The sequence below is a fragment of the Lacerta agilis genome, chromosome 16, assembly GCF_009819535.1.
Source record: "Lacerta agilis isolate rLacAgi1 chromosome 16, rLacAgi1.pri, whole genome shotgun sequence".
NCBI classification, from domain to species: Eukaryota; Metazoa; Chordata; class Lepidosauria; order Squamata; family Lacertidae; genus Lacerta; species Lacerta agilis.
Genome location: NC_046327.1, coordinates 16,797,859 through 16,820,540, shown reverse-complemented (window position 1 = coordinate 16,820,540; position 22,682 = coordinate 16,797,859). Strand labels below are relative to the sequence as shown.

The following is a 22,682-nucleotide window of genomic DNA, read 5'->3' as shown; positions in this document are numbered from 1 at the left end:
AGATAAATTGTTACCGCTGCGGCGGGAAGGTCAACGGCGCTTCCATGTGCTCTGGCTTCTGTCACGGTGTTCCGTTGCACAGAAGCGGTTTAGTCATGCTGGCCACATGACCCGGAAAGCTGTCTGTGGACAAACCCTGGTTCCTTTGGCCTGAAAGCAGAGATAAGCACTGCACCCCATAGTTGAATTCAACTGGACTTAACCATCCAGGGTCCATAATAATAATAATAATAATAATAATAATAATAATAATAATAATAAATATATTTATATGTGCCACCCATTTAACTGGTTTACCCCAGCCACTCTGGGCGGCTTCTAACAAATTAAAACACATCAAACATTAAAAGACATCAAACATTAAAAAACTTCCCTATACAGTACCTCAATTTAAGAACAGCCCTTTTAACGAACTATTCGGTTTACGAACTCCGCAAAACCGGCAGTAGTGTCCCGGTTTGCGAACTTTACCTTGGTCTAAGAATGGAAGCCGAACGGTGGAAGGGCACTGGCGGTGGGAGGCCTCATTAGGGAAAACACACCTCGGTTTAAGAACGGTTTCGGTTTAAGAACAGACTTCCAGAACGGATTAAGTTTGTATATTGAGGTACCCCTGTGTTGTTAAATATGACAATAGAGTGCTAAAGCTTTTTATTCATTTTTTATTTTTTAGTGCTAAAGCTTTTTCAAGCTTTACAAACTTCTGCTTTAAGTATTATAGCCTTAAAAAAAATTTTTTTATTAAGGTTTATAGAGAAAAATACAAAGTTTAATATCTCCCCCCCCTTTTTTTTACCAAACCAAGACTTTTATCTAGATACAATAAAAACACAAAAGGTCGGGGGGGGGGAGAGAAATAAATAAAAAAAGAGTAGAAAAGGGTGAAAAGAGAAAGATAGAAAAATGAGATTCTGAAAATAAAGAACTTTCAATGCTTTATATGTCTTCTTTAAGTTTTATAGCCTGATGAGAAGCTTTGGGGAACTCTAAACAAGCATCCTGTCTCCTATTTTGCTTAGTTTGGATTGTATCCTGGCTCAACAGCTCTTTATATGCACAGCTCAAATATATATATTTAGCTTCTCCATTTTTCAAGAGGTTGAGGAGCTGGCCTGCAGGGCAAGAATAAGATTAGTGTGGCTTCAGCCTGTTAACAGGACAGCGGATAATCCTTGTTGCATAATAGCTTTAGGAAATCCTGTGTTCTAATTGGTTGAAACATTTTTTTCCAGAGCCTGGTACTGCAGCATCAGCTGTGGACTGTTTATTTACTAAAGGAAGCCACAAATAGCAAGATTGGCCCTACAGGAATATTAGCATTTGGGCATCCATGATGTATGTGAAGATCCTTCATGCTCCACCCCCCCCCCCCCCGGAAGATTAAGAGGCATGGAGAGATGCACTTATGGCTAATTTTAACAAGCTTGTTTTATATTAACAGCACACGTAAGCCACAGTTCCTCTGCTCAGTCTTACTCCACACCCACTAGTGTTTGGGCTTGTATGGAAACCAAAGTCCTACAAATCATTCATATCACAGACGTTTCATCATTGCTAGAATACTAATTTTCCCCCCCTGATATCAACCCTGGCAGCTGTGGCTGTTCATGTGTGGGCACACATACTGTACATACATACATACATACATACATGTGTCCCTTATAGGATTGTTGGGAAGATCACTGAAATAATGCATACCCTCCAACGTTTCTCTGATGAAAATAGGGAGTCTTTAATAATAATAATAATAATAATAATAATAATAATAATAATAATAATAATAAATACTCCACACATTTAGGCACTAGGCAAAAACATTCCTCTTTAACCAGGTCTTGGGCTGATTGACATCCAATGCCCTTGTGGGGTTGTTGTTTTTTTGGGGGGGTTATTAGGTTGTTTTTGTTTTATTTTGATTATGTATTTTGTGTATATTGTGATCTCATATTTTGACCTGCCCTGAGACCTGCAGGAATAGGATAGTATACAAATTTAATTAATTAATTAATTAATAATCTGACTGGGTTGCCCCAGCCACTCTGAACAGCTTCCAACATATATAAAAACATAACATGACATTAAACATTAAAAAAAACTTCCCAGTACAGGAATGCCTTCAGATGTCTTCTAAAGGTTGCATAGTTACTTATCTCCTAATGTGCCTGAAGGACTTTGTCCATACAGGAAAAGGGCAATGCATAAAATTAGCATTCATTTAGCGTGTTCTAAGCAAGTTACACAGTCTCTCAATATTGTAATCTTAAATACTGACCTACCTTTATAGAGGAGTTGTTGTTGTTGTTGTTAAAATCTGCATACCGCCCTATACCTGCAGGTCTCAGGGCGGTTCACAACATAAAATTGCAATATAATAACACAAAATACATTTAAAAAAACACAAAAAAACACAAGAGCAACTCAACAATCCCTCCCCAACACATTTTAAACTAGCGTTGGGTGTCATTGGTTGTTTTAATATTTCTGTTGCAGAGAAAAGGCTGACAGGAAGAATTAGTTGTAGTGCCGTGGACAGGGCCAGCCCAATACATTTTGGCACCTGAGGCGAACCACAAAATGGTGTGTCCACTGTAAACGGAACCACCCCTGGCCAGGGAAGAAGGGGTGAGTGAAGATCTACACCAGGAACAAGGGTGGGACTGGGAGACTGCTGAGGAGGCAGCAGATCCAACCTGCAAGGAGCTCGCCACAGCCGTCACTGCCACTGTGGAAGCGAGCAATGCATTCCTTGGAGGCCAGATCTGCTGCCCCTGTTCATTCTGCCACCTGAGGCAGCTACCTCACCTTGCCTCGTGGGTGGGCTAGCCCTGGCTGCGAACCTTTATTAGCAAGCAATCCCCACTGAAATAAGCACAGAGCCCAATGAATAGTCCAAACAGCAGAGGGCAGTGTGCATGTGCTGGCACATTTGTTCATTATACTTCTTCTTTTTCAGATTGGGAGTTGAGGCTGCAATCCTAAACACGCTGAGATCAACAGGAATTAATTTTATATTTAGACCTGCATGTAGAAATTCATACAGAACGCCAATTTTATTTTTGTATTTGCTCCCAGTGTTATAAATATATGCCACTGTAACTGTCTGCATGCTTCTACTGGTACATATTTCTGGCACAGAAAGCAGAAAAAACCTTCTGCTTAGAGACACATGTTGGGAAGCTTCTGCTTAACTGTTCAAGTCATAGAGTTTAATGGAGGTGTCGAGCGGTATGAGGTGTTTAAAGGGTGCTGGGAGCGGAAAACTTTGGAAGAGAGTGGTTTAGGCCTTAGGCCATGCAGCATAATTCCGCTAATATTTCTTCATAAGTAAATCCACTGGGATGTGCCACAGTGCCAACTATTGTCCACACCTGAAATATGTTATTGAAACAGCCAATATGGGGTTCGTGTGCTCTAAAAGTGTTTTTTGGCTACATTAAGGAAACCTCATGTCCAAAGAAGTCAACCACACTTTGAAGGCATAAATGGCCTTCCATTTTCTTCCATGTTGTGGGCATTGCAGCTCAACGATCCCCTCCACCCTCAACAACCGAGGTCAAATTTAGCCTTATCCAAAAGTGTTCTCTATAAATATAGTCCAGGCTCAGAACTGGCAGCCCAGGCAGCTAGGCCCCGCCAATAGATTCAGAGGCACTGAGGTCCTCGTGGCCGTATCAGATGGACAGATGTTTTAGCAGAAGATATTGCCATTCTGCAGAACTTGGGAAGGTATTTTTTTTTATCTCCTGCAGTTTCGAAAAAGAAATAATCATTTGGGCCATCAGCTGATGCTTATTTTGCCTTAAATAAACAGGCATGAACATTAATGGCGCCATGAAGTGCTCACCACGCCAGTTCGCATGCTGCATATGTTGTCCCCATATGCTGAGGACAGACCTTCTTTCCTGATCCTTGGTAAATCCTCCTCCTTTGTTTCTGCCTTTTAGGGATACCTCATTAAAACCTTATTAGTGTGAGTTGCTCAAGTTGTCATTCATCAGGGCTCAGCTGCCTCTCAGTATATCCTAGAAGTTAAATTTCTAAGTGGAGGGACTGGATTATCCTCTCTCCAGAGCACACCCATGTTAAGCGGATGTGCACAAACACAAAGGCATCATGCAATGGTGTGCAGACTGCCGTTTCATACAGTGCAACTGACAGGGATGTATTTTGAAAGCACGCTGTAGGACAATTACGGTTTTGGTTTTTTTTTTTTTAATATTCTTAAACTCCTCTTCATTTACGTAGCTACCAGGACAGTATGCAGGAGGTACAGGCGAAACACAGCATACAGAAAACACGATAAAAAACAAGCAGAGCTCCTTGTTGTCATAAGAGCAACTTAAAACTGGGCAAATAAAATCTGAGGAGGAGATATCCTTCACACAGAAATATCCGTTAGAACAGAAATCACAAGAAATGTTGCTTTCAGGAAAAGTAACCTGAACTGTTTTTAAAGTCACACTTTCTACTCTGCTGTTTTCATTTAATAAGCTTTGAGAGCCCTGAAAATAAAGATGTTGTTTCTGGTGGTTGGCAACGGATTCAAAAATTCTCTCTCTACATTGCTAGGCTGATTATGGTCTGTAATAGTAGGTAAGTTGACTTTTACAGCTGTGAAACTGCATTTGGTGTCTCATGTCCTCCATCTTTTCTCGTGGAAGTGGTAACACTGATATTCTTGTCCAAGTAGCAGATGGCACTGCCCTTTATTTCTCCTTCTCTTTGCTTGCCACCACCCCTAGAGCATGGGGCACCGGATTTCAATTGACTCACACTGGTCTCCTTTGGAGTAGGGAAACAGCTGGTGAAATTCCAAGTCCCCTGCTTGGAAACTTGAGCCTGTCTCACTTCCTGCTCTCCCAGGCACTTGTAACAACCAGTCCTGTATCCCAGTGGGTCTGAGCAACATGGGTAAACAGCAGGCCTCGAAGTGTGTCCAGAAACTAGAACCGCCTAGACATTCAATTCCAGACCCCCCCAAGTGTCCCTGTTTTCCAGGGACAGTCCTGGATTTACAGAAGTCATCCCTTAGGATGTCCCTATTTTCATCGGAGAAATGTTGGTGGGTATAGAGTTATGCAACCCCAAGCCAAGGAGATAAGTAACCATACAACCTTCAGAAGACATCTGACGGCAGCCCTGTATAGGGAAGTTTTAAAATGTTTAATGTTTTGTTATGTTTTTATAGATGTTGGAAGCCTGGCTGGGGTAGGGTTGCCATATTTCAAAAAGAAAAAACCAGGACATCCTGAAAGTTGTTGAAATCCTGGTCATATTCGGGATAATCAGGACGTATGGTAGCCCTAGGCTGGGGCAACCCAATCAGATGGGTGCGGTTGGGGTATAATAATTATAAAAATAAAAATATGGAATAGGACATCCCTATTTTTCATTGGAGAAATGTCAGGACAGGGAAATATGGAGGAACAGCACTAGGCAAATCAAAATTGAAATAAAACTAAATACCAGCATCTTGGCCTATGCAAGATGACACAGCAAAACTAACTCTCAACAGTCACCTCTGGCATTGGCAGCTTCTGGCAGCGGTTGTAGATGGAGGGGGTCCAGAGAAAAGGATGTTGGCCCATAACTTGTTTTAGGAGCCTTTGACCCAGGTGGGTTCCGATAGACAAGTGTCTCTGTCCAGCCAATAGAATGAATGCTACACAGCCAGGAAAATGGCCAGGGGCAAGAAGACGAAGGAAGCCAGGTGGCAATGGCAAGGAGGAGGTGGGCTGTCGAGGTGCCAGACAGCAGCTTTTCCTCAACATATGCATTGGGAATTAGAGGCGACTCTTGCACCTGTAGGGAATGGAGGACAAGGCACTGGGAAATCCTTAAGTGACAGGCTCGGTGAGGGAGCACAACTGTGCCACAATCCATATTTTCTGTTTCATCAGCTCTGTCGTCACCACAGTCTCTAGTTTCCAAGAGCAGTGAAGTAGACTTCTCTGCTTCTCTAATTTTGCTGAATAGTAGGACTCACATTCAGTATTATCCTGGATTTCTGTGTCTCTGATAGCAAATGGGTTGTCCAGATATTCAAATGGGTGACAGCTGTTGTTGTTGTTTTTTTAAAAAATCTGCTTTTCCATTAAAAGATATCTGAATCAAATATGCAAAAATACACTGGCATTTTTGTGCCACTGATGTGTAGATGCTGTGATGTGTAGATGCTGTGAAAGTTTTGTGTGAACAAAGAACAGCAATTCCACAAAACATCTAGAAGCATCTTGTCATTCTCAACTGCAGCTGTGGAAGAAAATGAAGAGTAGCCCATGTGGATTTTGCATAGTTTCTCCTCCATTTTCACTTTTATATGATGCCTTATTGGCAGCATTCCCTTCAATAATAATCTTCAGTTAGGCTTCTTGACACCCCCCCCCCCAATTTTCAGTCTGAAAAGCTAGCTGCCATTTTTTTTTCTTTTTTTTCTTTTTTTGCAGAAGCCTGTTCTTTGGCAATGTTTTTTTTCAGATGCACTTTCTTCCTTGTAGAAGACTAGGCTGCCACTATTAAATGCTCTTCAGCTGTGTTTCAAACTTCCTCTTTCCATCGGTCTTTTCAGACTGTCCTTGACTAGGGCCTCTAGGAGGAATCTTAGTTCTGTTGAATCTATTGTTTATCTTGATACCCACAACTTAGAAATGCCAATGATTAAGGAGCATAGAAAATGCCTTGAACAAGCTTGCCGTTACAAGCTTCCGTCACAGCATCCTCCCACCCCTCCCTGTCCCCCTTAAATGGCCAGAACACCAAGGTGTGCTTTATTCCACACGCCCAAGAGGGCGTTGTGCTTGTATTTCTGCAACATCAGCCCACTGCGTCTTATCACAACAGGTTTAAAGGGGAAAGCAGCCCCCAAGAGTGCCTTGCTGGCTGGACGACGAGTGTTCACAACGTGCAAGGATTTAATGATGATGATAACAAAATATGACACTGGTGGAATGCTCTCCCCAAGGTGGCTCGCCTGGTACCTTCATGGCTGGTGAAAGTGTTTCTCTTCAACCAGACATTTGGCTGATTAGCATTCTATGACCTTTGAAATATGCCTGTGGGAGGCGGTTGGTTATTGGTTTGCTTTGGCTTTATTATGTATTATGCATTTTTCATTTTGTATTTTTATGTTGCAAACCACCCTGTGACCTACAGATGAGCAGTGGAATACAAACCTAATAGTAGTAGCAGTAGTAGTAGTAGTAATATGCAATCTTTCAAGAACAAGCCTTTTCTGCAGTGGCTCCGTTTGTGGAATGCTCTCTCCAGGAAGGTTCGCCTCTTCATTATACACTTTTAGGGGCCAGGCAAAAACGTTCCTCTTCAACCAGGCCTTTGGCTGATTTAATATTCCTCTGCCTTTAAAGTGTGTGTGTGGGGGGGGGGGGGGTGCTATTGTTTTACTGTTTTCATTTTAACTATTTGTGCTTTTACCTTGTATTTCTATCTCGTGAACCACCCTGAGATGTGACGAAGAGCTGTATATAAATATAAAATAATAATAACAATAATAATAGTAATTAAAACAATGGGGCTGGGGACTTTTCTGTATTCACCCCAAACTCTAAAACAGCCGTTCCCAATTAGCTCAGTACTGTAGAACCCCCCTGTTGTGTATGGGAACACCCCCCCCCCCAAGTCAAGCCATGGACCCTCTACTTTTGAAAATGTTGGTATCTCTATGGTAGGATCTGTTATGTGAATGATGCCAGACACAGTAGTTGGGCTCTGGGCCGGATTTAGGTTTGATGAGTCCCCAAGCTACTGAAGGTAATGGGGGCCATTATATGTCCAGCTGTCCTTTCTTTGTCAACAGCAAATTGTTGTTGTTTTTTGTGTTGAATATATGCTATGTGGTAATTTATGGACCTAATAGGTAAAGCCATTTGCCACTGTATGTAGGTTTTATTTTATTTGTTTTTTATCTTATATTTTGGAAATGTACGTCCAGATTTTTTTTCCATTTAAATTTTTGGGGGCCCTCAAGAGAGTAGGGCCCTAAGGTATAGCTTGTTTAGCTTATACGTAAATCCGGCACTGTGTGGGCTACACCCATTGGGAACCACTGCTCTAAATATTTACTCGTTGGCTTTGGAACAGTCCCGTTCTGCAAGGGGGCAGCGGCAGCAGCAGCAAGAGCCGCCTTCTCTTTCCATGCACAGAACGCTTCTCTCATAACCAGACAGGTAGGGCAGGTGCCGGACCTTTGCCGTCTGCCTATCAGGTATAGAGAAGGGAGACCAAAGCAGCAGAAAAAAAAAGCACAGCACACACCCGCGCATGCGCACTCCACAGCGCGCCCCACCCTCCCTCCTTCCCTTCCCGGCGTCACTCGCCACTGCGCATGCGAGGGCGAGGGCAAGGCGTCGCCGTCGCCGTCGTTCTGGGCGTGGCGCGCTCTGACGCCCGCCCTCCTCGGGCTGCTCGGGTCGCGCGGCTGCCGCTATTAGTAGCCTGCGCGCCTCTCCCGCCGTGAAGCATTCACCGTCAGGGCGCAGGGAGGCGGGTCGGCCTTCGTCCTCTCGCTGCTTCCCCCCACACACCCCACCCCCTGGGAGTAGCGCCTGCTCGTCCGCACCATGGAGGCGCAAAAGGTGAGCGGCTTTGAAGGGCTGGTCATGGTGGGCGTCGTCGTCGTCTTGTGCAGGAGCTCTTCCCACCGCTCTGGTTTGTGAGGGGAAGAGATACCTTTTCCCCCTCACGAGGAGGGGAAAGGCAGGGGGCCCTATTTTATCCTCCTTGACCTGAAATGCGTCTGAGAGACTCCTGCCCAACCCCACGGAGGAGTCTCTCAGACGCGTGGTGTGGTGGAGACCATTCTCCCCCTCCCCGCCCCCCCCGTTTTTGTCTTTACGTAGAACCCCTAACTCGCGCAAAATGCTCGTGGGGACACGGCAGCCGCGGGGGGGCTTGCAAAAGAATGAAATTGCAATGGTTGTTAATGTCTGCGGGACCCGCGAGCATATACGCGCGCTCACGCCCCAGCAATACAAGCCGCAAGCATTCTTGTTGTTGCACCTTGCAGGCTAAGCGAGCCCCGTGGATGGTGTCCGAGGCGGGCGAATTGTGCATGCAGGGAAAGGGGAGGGTGTGAATGAGTGGCGTGTCGTTGCCGGGTTGCCTCTGTCTTATTAGCCCTCTTTTTTCCCCCCTACCCGCTTTCTTCTGCGGCTTTCCCACGCCTTTCGGGGGACCCTATTTTATCCTCCTTGACCTGAAATGCGGAGACCACCTCTTTTAAAAGCTGACTGTTTGTTTTGAACCTTGCAAATTTCTCTGCACAGCAGTACCTTCTCTCTCTCTCCCGCACTTCTTTGTCTTTTTTTTTTTTTTGGCTTAACAAAGAGTTCCGGTGATTACAACAGCTTGCTCAGCGTTTTTGTGGCTTTTCAGTTGATCCCAATAAAGGCATGATGTCAACTGTTTTTTGTGTTTTTGCTACCGTTATGTTCAGTGTGCTAGTTAATAAGGATGGATAGGATTCCGGTGCTAGACCCAATCCTAAATCCATTGACTACATAGTAGGCCGTGCTGAATTTACTCTTGAGTAAACACACTTGCACTATCAAGTCTGTGTGCACTTGAACACAGTAAGGTTTCTGTGTTAGGCTGCCAATCTCCTCCTGCCTGTCAATTCTATTTTTCCCTCTTAAAAAATTGAAAAGAGTGATGCAAAGTTTTTCTTCCATTAAACAGGGAGAAAATAATTACACATTATAACTTGCAAAAAGTATTCAAATAAAGTTGGATTAGGATTCCCAAAATATGCATCTGTGTCAGTACATATGAATCATAAAACATTTATCAACAGTGTCATTTTTTTTACTTACTCCACATTGAGTTTACTGACATGCATGGACGATTTAAATGGAACTGCTTATTAGCTAACATGACTTAATTATTTTAGTGGAATATCATTTTATTCTTGGTATCTTCCCCAGTTTCATGGAGCAGCACATAAGTACTTTTGTAATACTTCCATGTGATTTAAGTAATCCTCTGAGGTTCAGTTTTTTAATACAACCTTTTGGGTAGTTGGTGACAATGTGAAGGTTCTGGAGGAGGAAATGAGGGACTAATCAGTCACTATTTGTCAGTTTAATTTGTTTTTTTTTTAAAGCAGCATACAAATATTTCACATATGGCTGCAATCCTGTACTCACTACCTGGAAGTAAACTCAGTAGAACAGAATTCTAAGTTGGCATGCATAGGATTGAACCGTAATTTGACCTATTATTTTATATACTGGGTAAGAAAATGAGCCACAAGATAGGAAGTACTGGTTCCAGTTTCACTTCTCACATGAATTAATTTTTGACCTTAAAGCAGAAGAAGCCAATGTGTTGTCCTCTAGATGTTGTTGAACTACAACTACCATCATTCCTGATCATCAGATGTGTTGACTGAGACTGATTAGTTGTATTCCAAAATATTTGCAGGGGCCGGCATTGACAACCCCTGCCTTAAAGTACTTGTTAAACACTTTTTAATATTAAATAGGACTTTCTCTAATTTCCCAAGCATTCCACTCATATGTTCTGTCCTACAGTAAGGGCCATTCACCTTGCATTTCATTTAAACCATTGGCAAAAAATGCAGGCTGTAGCTGTACTGAGGCTGTGTAACCAAAACATTCATATTTGGATGTGTGACTTGAAATCTCTGGGTTAACAAGTAAAGTACTGTAAACTTAAACCTATAATGTTGGGTTTGCACTGAAAATTGGCTGTAACCTCATTACAGATAAATCTTCTCAAACATTACAGCATATAATGAGGATAACATTCTTATTTGGGGTAAGTGAATCCCAAGTAGGACATGTGTACTCTAAACAGCTGGCTGTCTCTTCATTGAATAGAATTTTAGTTTACTTTTTAGGGTAAAAGGAAATCATAGCACACTTTAAAATACAAAGCAGACCTTAGAAACAGTAAAAATTCAATACATGAACAGTAAAAATTCAATACATGAAACATTAAAACAACAAATAGTTATATCAGAATAGCAGCAGATACAGCTTCAGGTAAAAGCATACAGAGTGAACTAACATTAACCAAAGGCAGACCAGAATGAATATCATTAGAATCCCCCTAAAGGTCAGCAAAGGGGGGCTATAGAGACTTCAGGTGAAAGGGTTACTAGTGTTTTGTGCAGATTAAGTAGTGTTTTAAAGCACATAACTAAATACGTATTGTCTTGCAATTGATCTATCTCAGCCACTCTGGGAGTCTTTTAACTGAAGAGGAGGGTAAGAATTTTCAAATGTTAAAGTGAATTTTGATTGGCTGGAAAAATGGGTGGTTGACATCCTCTCTGTTTCCACATTGGTTTGCTTTGTAGTATGAACAACAATTCTAAATTTTATTTGCATTCTATATGTACTACAGGGATTTGCTTTTAGTAAGAACTTAATATATGCTGCTTGAAGTTCGTTGGAAAGCGTAAGTGGATGTAGACTGGATTGGCCTGAGGATGACTCCTGAAACATCTAGTTGTCTAATTTTGTTTAGTTCTGAACCATTCAGTTCTGAGATGCTTTTCTCTGCCTCTTCAAGAAGGAAAGGGGGAAGTCAGGGAAAGAGCAGTTAGATATGTCAACAACCTTTCTGCTTATGTTGCCTTCAACCATCTGACATTTGGTCCAGTCGCGGACGACTCTGGGGTTGTGGTGCTCATCTCGCTTTATTGGCCGAGGGAGCCGGCATACAACTTCCAGGTCATGTGGCCAGCATGACTAAGCCACTTCTGGCGAACCACAGCAGTGCACGGAAATGGCATTTACCTTCCCTCCGGAGCCGTACCTATTTATCTATTTGCACTTTGACGTGCTTTCGAACTGCTAGGTTGGCAGGAGCAGGGACCGAGCAACGGGAGCTAACCCCGTCACGGGGAGTCGAATTGCTGACCTTCTGATCGGCAAGCCCTAGACTCTGTGGTTTAACCCACAGCGCCACCCGCGTCATAGGCTGGGGAATATATGTGGATCACTTCATAACCTACCCTATGAATATTTAGACAGTTCACCTGAAACCTCTAATACTGGGTTCTTCCTAATACTTGCTCAACTAAACAGCACTGGCTTAATTTTTTTCTCTTGATTGATCATGACTATGCATCCAGTAGAGTAATTGTGGGGTTGGCTATTCTACCTTGTACACAGGAGGAAACACCACACCTCAGTGGCATCATCCTTTTAAAGTCATAGAAAAGGTTAAAATTCCTGTGCTGCTTGGCGCTGTATAAGATGCTGTTTCTTGCCTACCGATGGTGTAACACACTTAACCACGCATCGTAGTAGATCTTGTAGTGATTATGTACGTAAATAAAACTTGCTTCCTAGCTGTTGCTGTGTTTGGCCAACAAAGAGGCAATATGTACAGAGAGTGCAGAATTGATGGTTATTGTATTAGATCAGGGGTCCCCAAACTAAGGCCCGGGGGCTGGATGTGGCCCAATCGCCTTCTAAATGCGGTCTGGGAATCGGCGTGTTTTACATGAGTAGACTGTGTCCTTTTATTTAAAATGCAACGCTGGGTTATTTGTGGGGCATAGGAATTCATTCATGGTTCCCCCCCCAAAAAAAATATAGTCTGGCCCCCCACAAGGTCTGAGGGACAGTGGACCAGCCCCCTACTGAAAAAGTTTGCTGACCCCTGTCTTAGATCAAGAGGTGGAAGAGAGCTGATACTTTGGGATAAGGAAAAATACTCAATTGCTAATCCATTTATACTTGATACATCATCAAACTGTAATTTAAAAAGAAATGATCTACTATTTGTATGATGGTCTTGAAAACACACAGTACATTAAATATCTATGCTGATTCCCTTTGACCCAGAAGCTTTATGAGAAAAATAACTATATATAGCTGTGTGGGGTAGATTTTGTGAGAGTTGAGTTGCACAGTAAAGGAGACCAATGCACATATAATCCTACAAAATCTTTTTAAATCTGGTGTTTACCGGTATATGTGAGTATACTGACCTGATAAAGTAGGACAGTGTGCTAGGCAACAGAAGAAACTCCTATTAATAATTCAGTATAAAGCAAATTGAGCAAGGTTAAATGTGTGCATCTAGAGGAAGAAATATGCTACCATCAGATCACCGGAAGAGGATGTAATTTGGGAATTGCCAGGTAGTTTACCCATCAAGTGAGTTGCTGTCTGATACTGGCTGTATGACTTTCTATGCTGTAAAAGTATTAGTTGTTTCTGTATTCCAATTAATGTGGAAATTGGCCACAACTCTAGTTTTTTGTTCTGAAGTGATCATGAATGTATGGATTAATTTTAAGCCTTGGTTAATATTTAGTATGAATAATTAGAATTAGAACCTAGACTGTTCCTATGTACAGAGGTTGATGTCTGGTTTTTCAAATGAATTTCTTGGTTCTCTTACTAGCATAATGCATGAGTAGTAGTAGATACATCCAGAGGTAATCACTTTCTTCTCAAACTGTCAAGAGGGAACTGGACATTCTTAATTTGAGGCTTCTTGTATTTAGAATTCATAACTTCAGTGCTAATCTAGCTAGTAAAATATTGCTGGATCTATTTAAGAGAATAAGAACTATATGCCTATAATGGTGTACATTTCGTTATAAAAATTTGTATTACTACATGTATGAAAATGACAAATTACCATGCATGCTGCTTAAGTAGCACTTAAGTGTAGGATTCTCTTCTGTTTTACACAGTAAACCAGCATTGAAATTTAAAAGTTGTTTTTCATTGGCTACTTTCATTTGATGAAGTTCATCTTCTAATTTAAGTTTCATTCTCAAACCTTGTTTAGGGTGAGACTGTTGGTAAGTGAAAATAACACAACATGGTATGTTTGTATTTTAGGAGTTGACTGTGCAATGAACTGTTTTGGCACCTTTCAAATAGAAATCTTTGCCCTCAAATTAGCTATTGCTTCTCTGTATATGGATATAAAACTGTTTCTATGTTGTAAGACTAAATGGGTTCTAATAAATCCAAATAAGAACAGATGAGCATTTGCTGACTTGCACAAACTGACAGTTATGCTCATAGGATCTAAGGCTTAACCTAAGAGGTGTATAGACCTGTAATATCACTTAGATCACTTACACCTGAAGGCGGCCCTGTTCAGGGAAGTTTTTAATCTGTGACATTTTAATATATCCTAATATGTGTTGGAAGCCGCCCAGAGTAATAATAATAATAATAATAAATATTATTATTATTATTATTATTATTATTATTATTATTATTATTATTATTATTATATCATCTGGGGAAATTCTGCTAGTGGTTTGCACCCTATAGGATATAATATGCCAGTGACCCAAGAATGGCCATCTTCCACAGTTGCCACTGTATTGTGGAATTCCCTTGTCTCCAACATACATGCAGCAACAACTGCCAGTTGCTTCAGAAGTCTTGTAAAAGCACACCGGGTTGCTCCTGGCTTTCCCTGACGTTTAATATTGGTCCCTGTCTTTCTTTGTCTGAATTCACTGACTTCTTGCTTTTGTGTTTATATGCCTTTATATTACTAGTTATGTGCCACATTTGTTCTAATAATACATTTTTGTGTTCTACGCTGCTTAGAGATTTTTTAAAATATTAAGCAGTTTATAAATGCTTTTAAATAAAAAAAGGTCTTGACGGAATCGTTTGCAAAAAACAAACAAGTCAGTAACTCTGAATAGTATTGGTTCCAATTACACCTGACTATGGTAGCTGTTAAGCCACTTGCTATTAAACATGCAAGTCTGTCTGACCTCACCAGTGTTGCTGCATTGAAGTAAACTGTTTTTGCCATTATTATTGTTGTTGTAAGCATTACAAACAGTAAATAAATGTAACCAAATGAAATTATTTCAGTTACAAGTTTGTACAGTGCAAAAGCACAGTACAGAAGCAAGAAGGGTATATACACCAACGTAATATGACCTTGCATATATTAATTAAATTTACTCTTCTAATTCTAGGAAGCTCTGCAGAGGATTATCTCCACATTGGCTCACAAAAATGATGAAATCCAAAACTTCATTGAAACTCTAAATCACACTTTAAAAGGTGTACAGGTAAGTTGTACAGCTCATTACGTTCAAAGCTGAAAGGGCTTCTCTAAACAGTGTCATTTTCTTTAATACTGCAGTTGGAAACCATATAGGCCAAGGGCCAAACCTAGATAATGGCTTTGCAAGTTATGTGAGTTTGTTCATGGGTACATATCCTTTTTCTTTGAAGCCAGTGAGCTGCACTGTCAGCATGCCTCATTTTCTATGGTGGTTGTTGCGTTGCTCTTAAATTGGGGTGAAGTGGCTTCAAATCTTTTCCCAGCCTTGCTCAGTTGGTAGAGCACAAGAATGTTAGTCTCAGGGCCATGGGTTCAATTCCCATATTGGGCAAAAAGGTTCCTGCATTGCAGGGGTTGGACTTGATCACCATTGAGTGTCCCTTCCAACTCTACAGTTCTATGGTTACCGGTATATCTGAGGATAACCTTATGCACACTTACCAAAGCCCCTTGAAGCAGGGCAAGGCATACAAATGTGCTAAATACATAAATGAGGCAATTGTATTATTGGATCACCAATATTTTCCTTTTATATCAAGCAGTTTAGAAAATTTTAAATTAAATTTAAATGCCTCTTATTAAAATCTGTTTGTGTGTGTGTGTGTGTGTATGAAAAGTTGTCAAAATAAATTAATTCAATAATACTGCTAAGTCAAGTGGGTTCCCAGCTCTTGTTGGACTACAACTCCCATCATCCCTGACCACTGGTCCTGCTAGCTAGGGATGATGGTTGTTGTAGTTCAACAACGGCCAGGGACCTAAATGTGATAGTGATTTCTTTGGGCCAGGATGACTAAAGAAAAAGCACAAGCCTATGCATATTACTATATCTATTGATATTGATCTGCAGTATTATTTTTATTATTATATTAAGGAAATGGAAGTATGCTACTGTGATAAGTACGAGGTTCTATGATGCTTATTACATTTTATAGTTTGTGCTGAAGAAATAGTCAAAATCTGACAGCACAACTCATAACTGAAATTTTGTTTACAGGCTAATTCTTCCAATGTAATTGCCGAGTTGGATGAGGAGTTTGATGGCTTATATGCAATACTCGACGAGATGAAGGAGAGCATGTCAACTAGTATCAAGCAAGAACAAGCTCATAAAACCCAAGAACTTCAGGTAATTAGGTTTCTGATGAATTTGTAGTAGAACTCTCAAGCTCTGTCAGGATAGGGAAATGTGTGCTAATTAAATTAGTAGACTGTCACTTAATTAGCTTCCCACTGCAGCACAAGTTTGCTTTCTAAAACACTTTAAATTCTGTAAGCTTGTGCAAACATTTCACTCGCTTTGCACTTGTCCCAACCTTCTCTGTAGTACTTCTGTAAAAGTAGGTTGTGTTTTGAATGTTGACATGCAAATGACCACACAACCCCTCTCAGTTCTTTGGAATTCCTGGAGCACTCTTAAGTGAGTGAGGATAACTTCACGTGCCTTGGTGCATGCCTCTTCCTATTAGACTCCTGGAGTTTTTATTTCTACCAACAAGCGCAGAGAGCAAACTTAAAAATTGACTTTCAGGTTTGGCTCTGTGTGCCTTGCATGAAAGACTTGTCAGCTACATGTGGGCAGCAGGAATGTGTAACTCTTGTTTCTTTAGTTGCTGGGCTACAATACAGGACTCTGAATTTGTTCAAGCTTTGTGGCAGACTTAAAAAATGAAGAAAAATGCTAACTAATAGGCATAGTGTGCAGAATGCTTTCTGCTTGAATGTACAAGATTTATACACATATTTTTAACATAATCAAATTATTTTGGCTGATGCCGCATTATCCTTGAAAGGAAATACAGCAGTGACCAAAGCAGCCAACAACACTAAGTTGCCAGTATTACATTGTATAAAGCTTTTCTCTGTACCAAACGTGTTTAAAACCCCTTTGTCAGCACATTAATTAAATGAAATAAAAGCCAGTAGGCTTGGATAGCTTGCACAGTTCAGTTTTCATATATGAAAAGCAATTACTCTTTCCAGACTTCTGATTACAACTTATGCTTTAAGAGTTTGATATGAGACTTGATTGCATCCAGTTCTGTTCTTTGAGTTGGGTTTTACACATCTAACCTATCCAGGAGATGGAAGTATGGAATTAGTAAATGTGAGATTAATTTGGGCTGTTTTTCCTCCTCATGTCTGCAGCTTCACTGTGTGTGTAAAACAGTATTAGAGACATGGCATCTGACCTGTCTTTGTAATCCTGGCAATCTGTGAAGCCTCATACCAAAGACAGGAATGTGCTAGTACTAGCTAAGAATCATCGAATAGTAGAATTGGAAGGGACCACAAGGGTCATCTAGTCCAGCCCATTGCAATGCAGGAATAATTTGCCCAACATGGGGCTAAAACCCACAACCCTGAGATTAAGAGTCTAATGCTCTTCCAACTGAATTACCCCAGCTGTTCCTGGTAGAGTACATTTTTTCAAGGTTTGCAAGTAGCCACAGTTGTTGTGTTTCCCTGGCTGTGTTAGTCACCATAGCTGATTCTTTCACCCTGTTCCTTGAAAGAATTCTATCTTCCTTCTGACAGCTTAAAGCTTATCACACAGTAAAATGTGCTAAATGTAATCAAAGTTAGTTCAACTTGATCATGGAATTTTGGTATAATTCAGTATCTCAGTGTACCAGATGCTGTCAAATAACTGCACCTCTTAAATCACTGGTGCACATGTGGCTTTTGACAATACAGATACAGCAGCTGATCTTTCTCTCCAGTGATGAATATATTTGAAATATTAAACACAACAGCATCTAGTTAGATCAGGGCAGTCCCAAACCACATGAGCTGCAATAAAACTTTGAGACATAATTCATAGGCCACACTGAATTAAATTTCCACATTGTAAATTAAAATATTTGCAATATATTTAATGTTATTTAACATAAAAAGGTAAAGGTACCCCTGACCGTTAGGTCAAGTTGCGGACAACTCTGGGGTTGCGCGCTCATCTTGCTCTGTAGGCTGAGGGAGCTGGCGTTTGTCCGCAGGCAGCTTCCGGGTCATGTGGCCAGCATGACTAAGCTGCATACCAGAGCAGCGCATGGAAACACCGTTTACTTTCCCGGCGGAACTGTACCTATTTATCTACTTGCACTTTGACGTGCTTTCGAACTGCTAGGTTGGCAGGAGCAGGGACCGAGCAACGGGAGCTCACCCCATTGCGGGGATTCGAACCGCCGACCTTCTGATCAGCAAGCCCTAGGCTCTGTGGTTTAATAATTTAATATACACAGTTAATATGTTTAAATCTATTAATGGTGTATTTAAATATAACCCATTAAATTCTTAAACAAGTTTAATGCACAAAGGGATTTATGCACTTTCGGTAACAATGCATGACCCCCCCCCCCCCAATTTCAATATGGTTTATCTTGAATGTTGCCGAGGGCAGCAAAAAAGTCCTCATGGGCCATGAGTTGGACCGCCCTCAGTTAGATAGTAAAATGTCTGGTAATCTCACCATGCAATACAGTAAGCAAAGAAAAAGAACTCTGCTTCGTGAGCTGCCAAGACTTTCAGATAGTTGGAAACCTTGTTCATTAATACTGTTCTGTTGTATTGAGCAAAATGACATGGAACCTTAATATTGTATGACTATACTGTCACCTAATAGCCAATAACACCCCCTGAACCTTATAGTCACATATCCAGCACAACGTAAGGGAGTAAAGACATTGGGATTTAAAACTGTGCAAACTCAAGAACAGGCATTCTAGAACACACTTCTTCAAAATTAAGAGCTGGTTCTCCAGCCTACGCTTGGTACACTTCCTGGAGTAGATCTCACCTTTTATTGAGCCTCACTCTTAATAGGCTAAGATAAATAGCTGTGTTACCTTGAACATGGTGTGCCAAAGTACATAGTACTCAGCCAGGAGTGTCTCTTTATGTTCATACTTTTATGGGTGGGGGTAATAAACCTGTGTGGGTGTACAACTGATTGCAGAGGCCTGAGGGGACTGAGTTCCACAGAAAGAACTCTTTATTTTCCTCTGCCAGAAAGGAGGTCCCCCCCCCAATACTACATATTCGGTTTTTTATTGTGTTTCATGCTAATATTTTATATTTACACTCTTCGCTAAATATGCCAAGGATTGAACCTGAGACCTTCTTTAGCATGTGTTCCACAAAGACCTCATCCATTTGCCAGTAATGGGCATCTGGATTTTTTTTGGGGGGGGTGGAGAGAAGATAGCCCTGCGTTCTCTTAATAACTCCTGCTTACTGAACAGCTTTCTGTTATTTTCCTAGAATCAACTTAGCCAATGTAGTAACGCCCTGGAGAATTCTGAAGAACTATTGGAATTTGCTACTCGTTCACTGGACATAAAGGAACCTGACGAATTTTCAAAGGTATAAAAGTGTGCCTGACATGAAGAAAAGGAGAGATGCTATTTAATTGCATGCTGTTTGCCTGCAACGACTTAAAGATTGTGTAGTAAACATTGTGGAGGACTTACTGTGGAGCTGATTAGATTCTCTGGAGTGATCAACGTTACCTTCTGAGCGTTTCAAGTACAAGTATTCAGACTACCCCAGGATAATAGTACTATTCTGATTACTGGTTTTGTAATCAATAGATAGTAGTTTTCATAAATGAAATGAGAACTATAGGTTGTGTTTGAGGAGAGGGAGGAGAAGTTATATTGTGGAGGAGAAGTTATATTGTACAGCCAAAAGTACTTTGCTTGTGGAACTGTTTAGTTGGATACTGCCCATAGGCTAACACCCATAGAAGCTGAATTGGTCTGTGCAATTATAGTGCAAAGAGTTTTAAGAGTGCCCAGTTGCTAAAAACATTTAGAGGAAAATGAAGATTACATAATGGTTGCATAATTTTATTAGGTACCTGCAGAGAATTATGTCTGTTTATTCAGATTCTTGATAGAAAATTTACACACATCAAGCATGTTGTGCTCAATATTAGTAGGGGTCATCAGTATTGTCTATGCTATAGGGTTGGATCCAGAGAAACACTGGTAGAAGGGAGCGACTATTCTGCCGCATCCCTTCCCAACAGCCCCCTGCCTCCCCTCCCAGGGTCAGGGAACCTTCATGAATGGAATGGGCATGGGGGAGGAGGAATTCCCCAAATTAGGCAGAGGCACCTTCTGTGACTGTGTTCTTCACTCTTGGAAGGTGCCTCTGCCTGATATTTGTGATGGTTCTCAAAACAGCAGAATCTTCTGACCTTAGGGAGAGGGCCCCTTCTGGCATTTCTGTAGATCCAGCTAATGAAATGGTTGACTAACTGCTAAATGGGAATATAGTAGGCAAAATAATCTACTTTTAGAAACACAAACTTGGCAATGCATTAAGTTGCCTCTCTGTGTTAAATAGATTGATTACGTTGGCTTTGCCAATCAGTGCATCATGCCTCCAGCTTATGTGTATTAGCAATGCTACATTGACTCCAAACCATGTTCCTTGTAGATTGGTTGGAAAGAAAGCTGAATGATCCAATCAAGGGCAGGCAATGCTTAAACTGATACTGTATATGAAAGAATTCCAAACGACCCATCAAAATCTGAATTTGTTTTGGTCTTTGTGTAGAAGGGATGCATTTGAACTGTGTCTTTATACTTTTAACAAGCTCATCTGAAGTTGTTTGCGTTATTTCCCTGGAAATTAAACCCAAGGCAAAAACAAAATTATAAAACTTGCTCCTCGGGTTCTGTTTGTTCACCATTAATGCCCATCCTAGTATTCGACTGGAGTTAACTGATGCTACACTGTTTCATCACAGTTCCTTTCCATTTGTTACACAGTGTTTCCCCTGGACTTCATCCAGGTTCCTTGTCCTCAGTTCTTGGATTGTTTCCACCTCGCTATGCCTGACAACAAATCCTAATTATTGGGGTTTTTTGCCCTGTCTTTTTGTGCCTGCCAAACAGCCATAGATACAAAATAGGTTGGATTTGTAAACTTTTTAAATACATGTCTGCATGTTTGAAAAGTTGCTTTTCAGCCTTTTCTGTACTAGCAAGTTATTTGTAGACTATGACCAAGTTATACTTGCTTGTTGTAACAAGGTTAATTTGGCTCTCAAACAATTCTCATGGTAGCCATTTCATAACTGAGATTTTCTGAAGCAATTCTGAAAATGACCTGGGTTGAATTGAGGGATAGGGTAGCTCAGGAAGAAAAGGATTGCTGTTGCTTTTGTAGTCAGAGTAAAGACTGATCATGAAAGTGGACTTTATATACCTTTTCAATGGTCTTGTATAATTGCTACTCTTCACTTTTACCTTATGACTATCAGTAAACGGTGAATAAATTTGCCATGAAAGATACTGCACTACGTATAATTGCTGAGGTAGCTGACACACATTGCTTGTTGCAGAAGACTACTTTCCCTTCCAGCTAAATTCATTATAGTCATCTCTGGTTCGATCTAACATGTTTTAATTATTTATGCAATAAGCAACCTAAGCAACCATTCTGGGTGGTTGCAGGGAGACTTGCATAGAATATCTGCTTCTGGTTTTGTAACTTGCATTTTAAGGAGAGAAGAGGAAAACATTATGGAAGCATTTTCATTCATGGTGCAGATAGCATAGAGTTTGAGATGCAGGAAGCAACAGCCTTCCTAATTTGAAGTTAGTGATCTTGGGCAAGTTGTTGTTGTTGTTCACAGTATCTCAGATGACAGGTGAGGATGTTTTATTTTCTGTTTAGTTCTGACTGGTCATCTTATCACCTAAGACACTGTTTGTGGTGATAACATATAAAATCTTAATACATAGTCTTTTCCAGTGAAGATAAAAATGTTTGCAAAGTACCCCCAGCACCATGAAAGGGACCACAGATGAAATTTTAAAATGCTTTAATTTTTTTGGTCAACAGGGATGGTGAAGTCCTAATTACTACTGTATTTGTGATAGTTGTCATAGCAAACAACTTTTAAATGCATATGAAGCTGATGTTTTAGTTTCTTAATTTGGATTCTATGTTGTGTCACTTATTTGTTATACTATTTTGAAACATTAATTATCTGTGGACCAGACAAGAAACCCTATCTAGCCAGGCCTGAGCATGTTCACTAGAGTATAATAATTTGGGGTGCATTTCATTATTTCTTGCCACTGATAACAGCATTCTGTTGCTAGGGCCAGGTGAATGATAAAACTCCCTGATTTCAAAAACTGCTTTGATCAGGGTGGTTTGTGAAAAGATACTGTGCTCAATATTCATGGAGGGGTATGGTGGAAATGGTTCAACTCTGGCACAAATCTAACACTTACTCACTACCTACTTGCTGAGATGCCCAACAAAACAGTCAAATGTCACTTGGCCTGATCATGTTAAAAATAGAGCACAAAGATTTGATGACAGTGTCATATGGAATTAGTTTAGTGTGGCTTGTTGAAATTCCTTTTTTTTTTTTGCTTGTTGCTGAATTTCTAATAACTTTGAATTAACAATGGCTTGTGAGGCAGGTCTTCAATGGTAAAATTCTGAGCTGGTTTTGAAGCCGAGCTGGACATCTGTGAGATTGATAACTCTTAACTCTTTCTTGCATGTTACTGCAGATGAAACTTGCATGAAACTATTAATTTACCTTCTCTCTCTTCTTCCTGATGCACCTCAAGGCTGCCAGACAGATCAAGGATAGGTACAGT

The 22,682-nt window shown here is 40.8% G+C and overlaps 1 protein-coding gene across 3 annotated transcripts in view; it reads left to right on the top strand.

Moving 5' to 3' along the window:
• The first annotated feature begins 8,425 nt into the window (after positions 1-8,425).
• Positions 8,426-22,682, top strand: part of FSD1L (fibronectin type III and SPRY domain containing 1 like) — a 32,740-nt gene continuing 18,483 nt past the window's right edge. For all 3 annotated transcript variants that reach the window (XM_033174046.1, XM_033174045.1, XM_033174044.1), the window contains exons 1-5: positions 8,426-8,591; positions 14,960-15,055; positions 16,049-16,180; positions 19,312-19,413; positions 22,653-22,675. In XM_033174046.1, the coding sequence (XP_033029937.1) occupies positions 8,577-8,591; positions 14,960-15,055; positions 16,049-16,180; positions 19,312-19,413; positions 22,653-22,675 (368 nt within the window). In that variant the 5' untranslated portion in view covers positions 8,426-8,576. The remainder of the gene's footprint in view (positions 8,592-14,959; positions 15,056-16,048; positions 16,181-19,311; positions 19,414-22,652; positions 22,676-22,682) is intronic.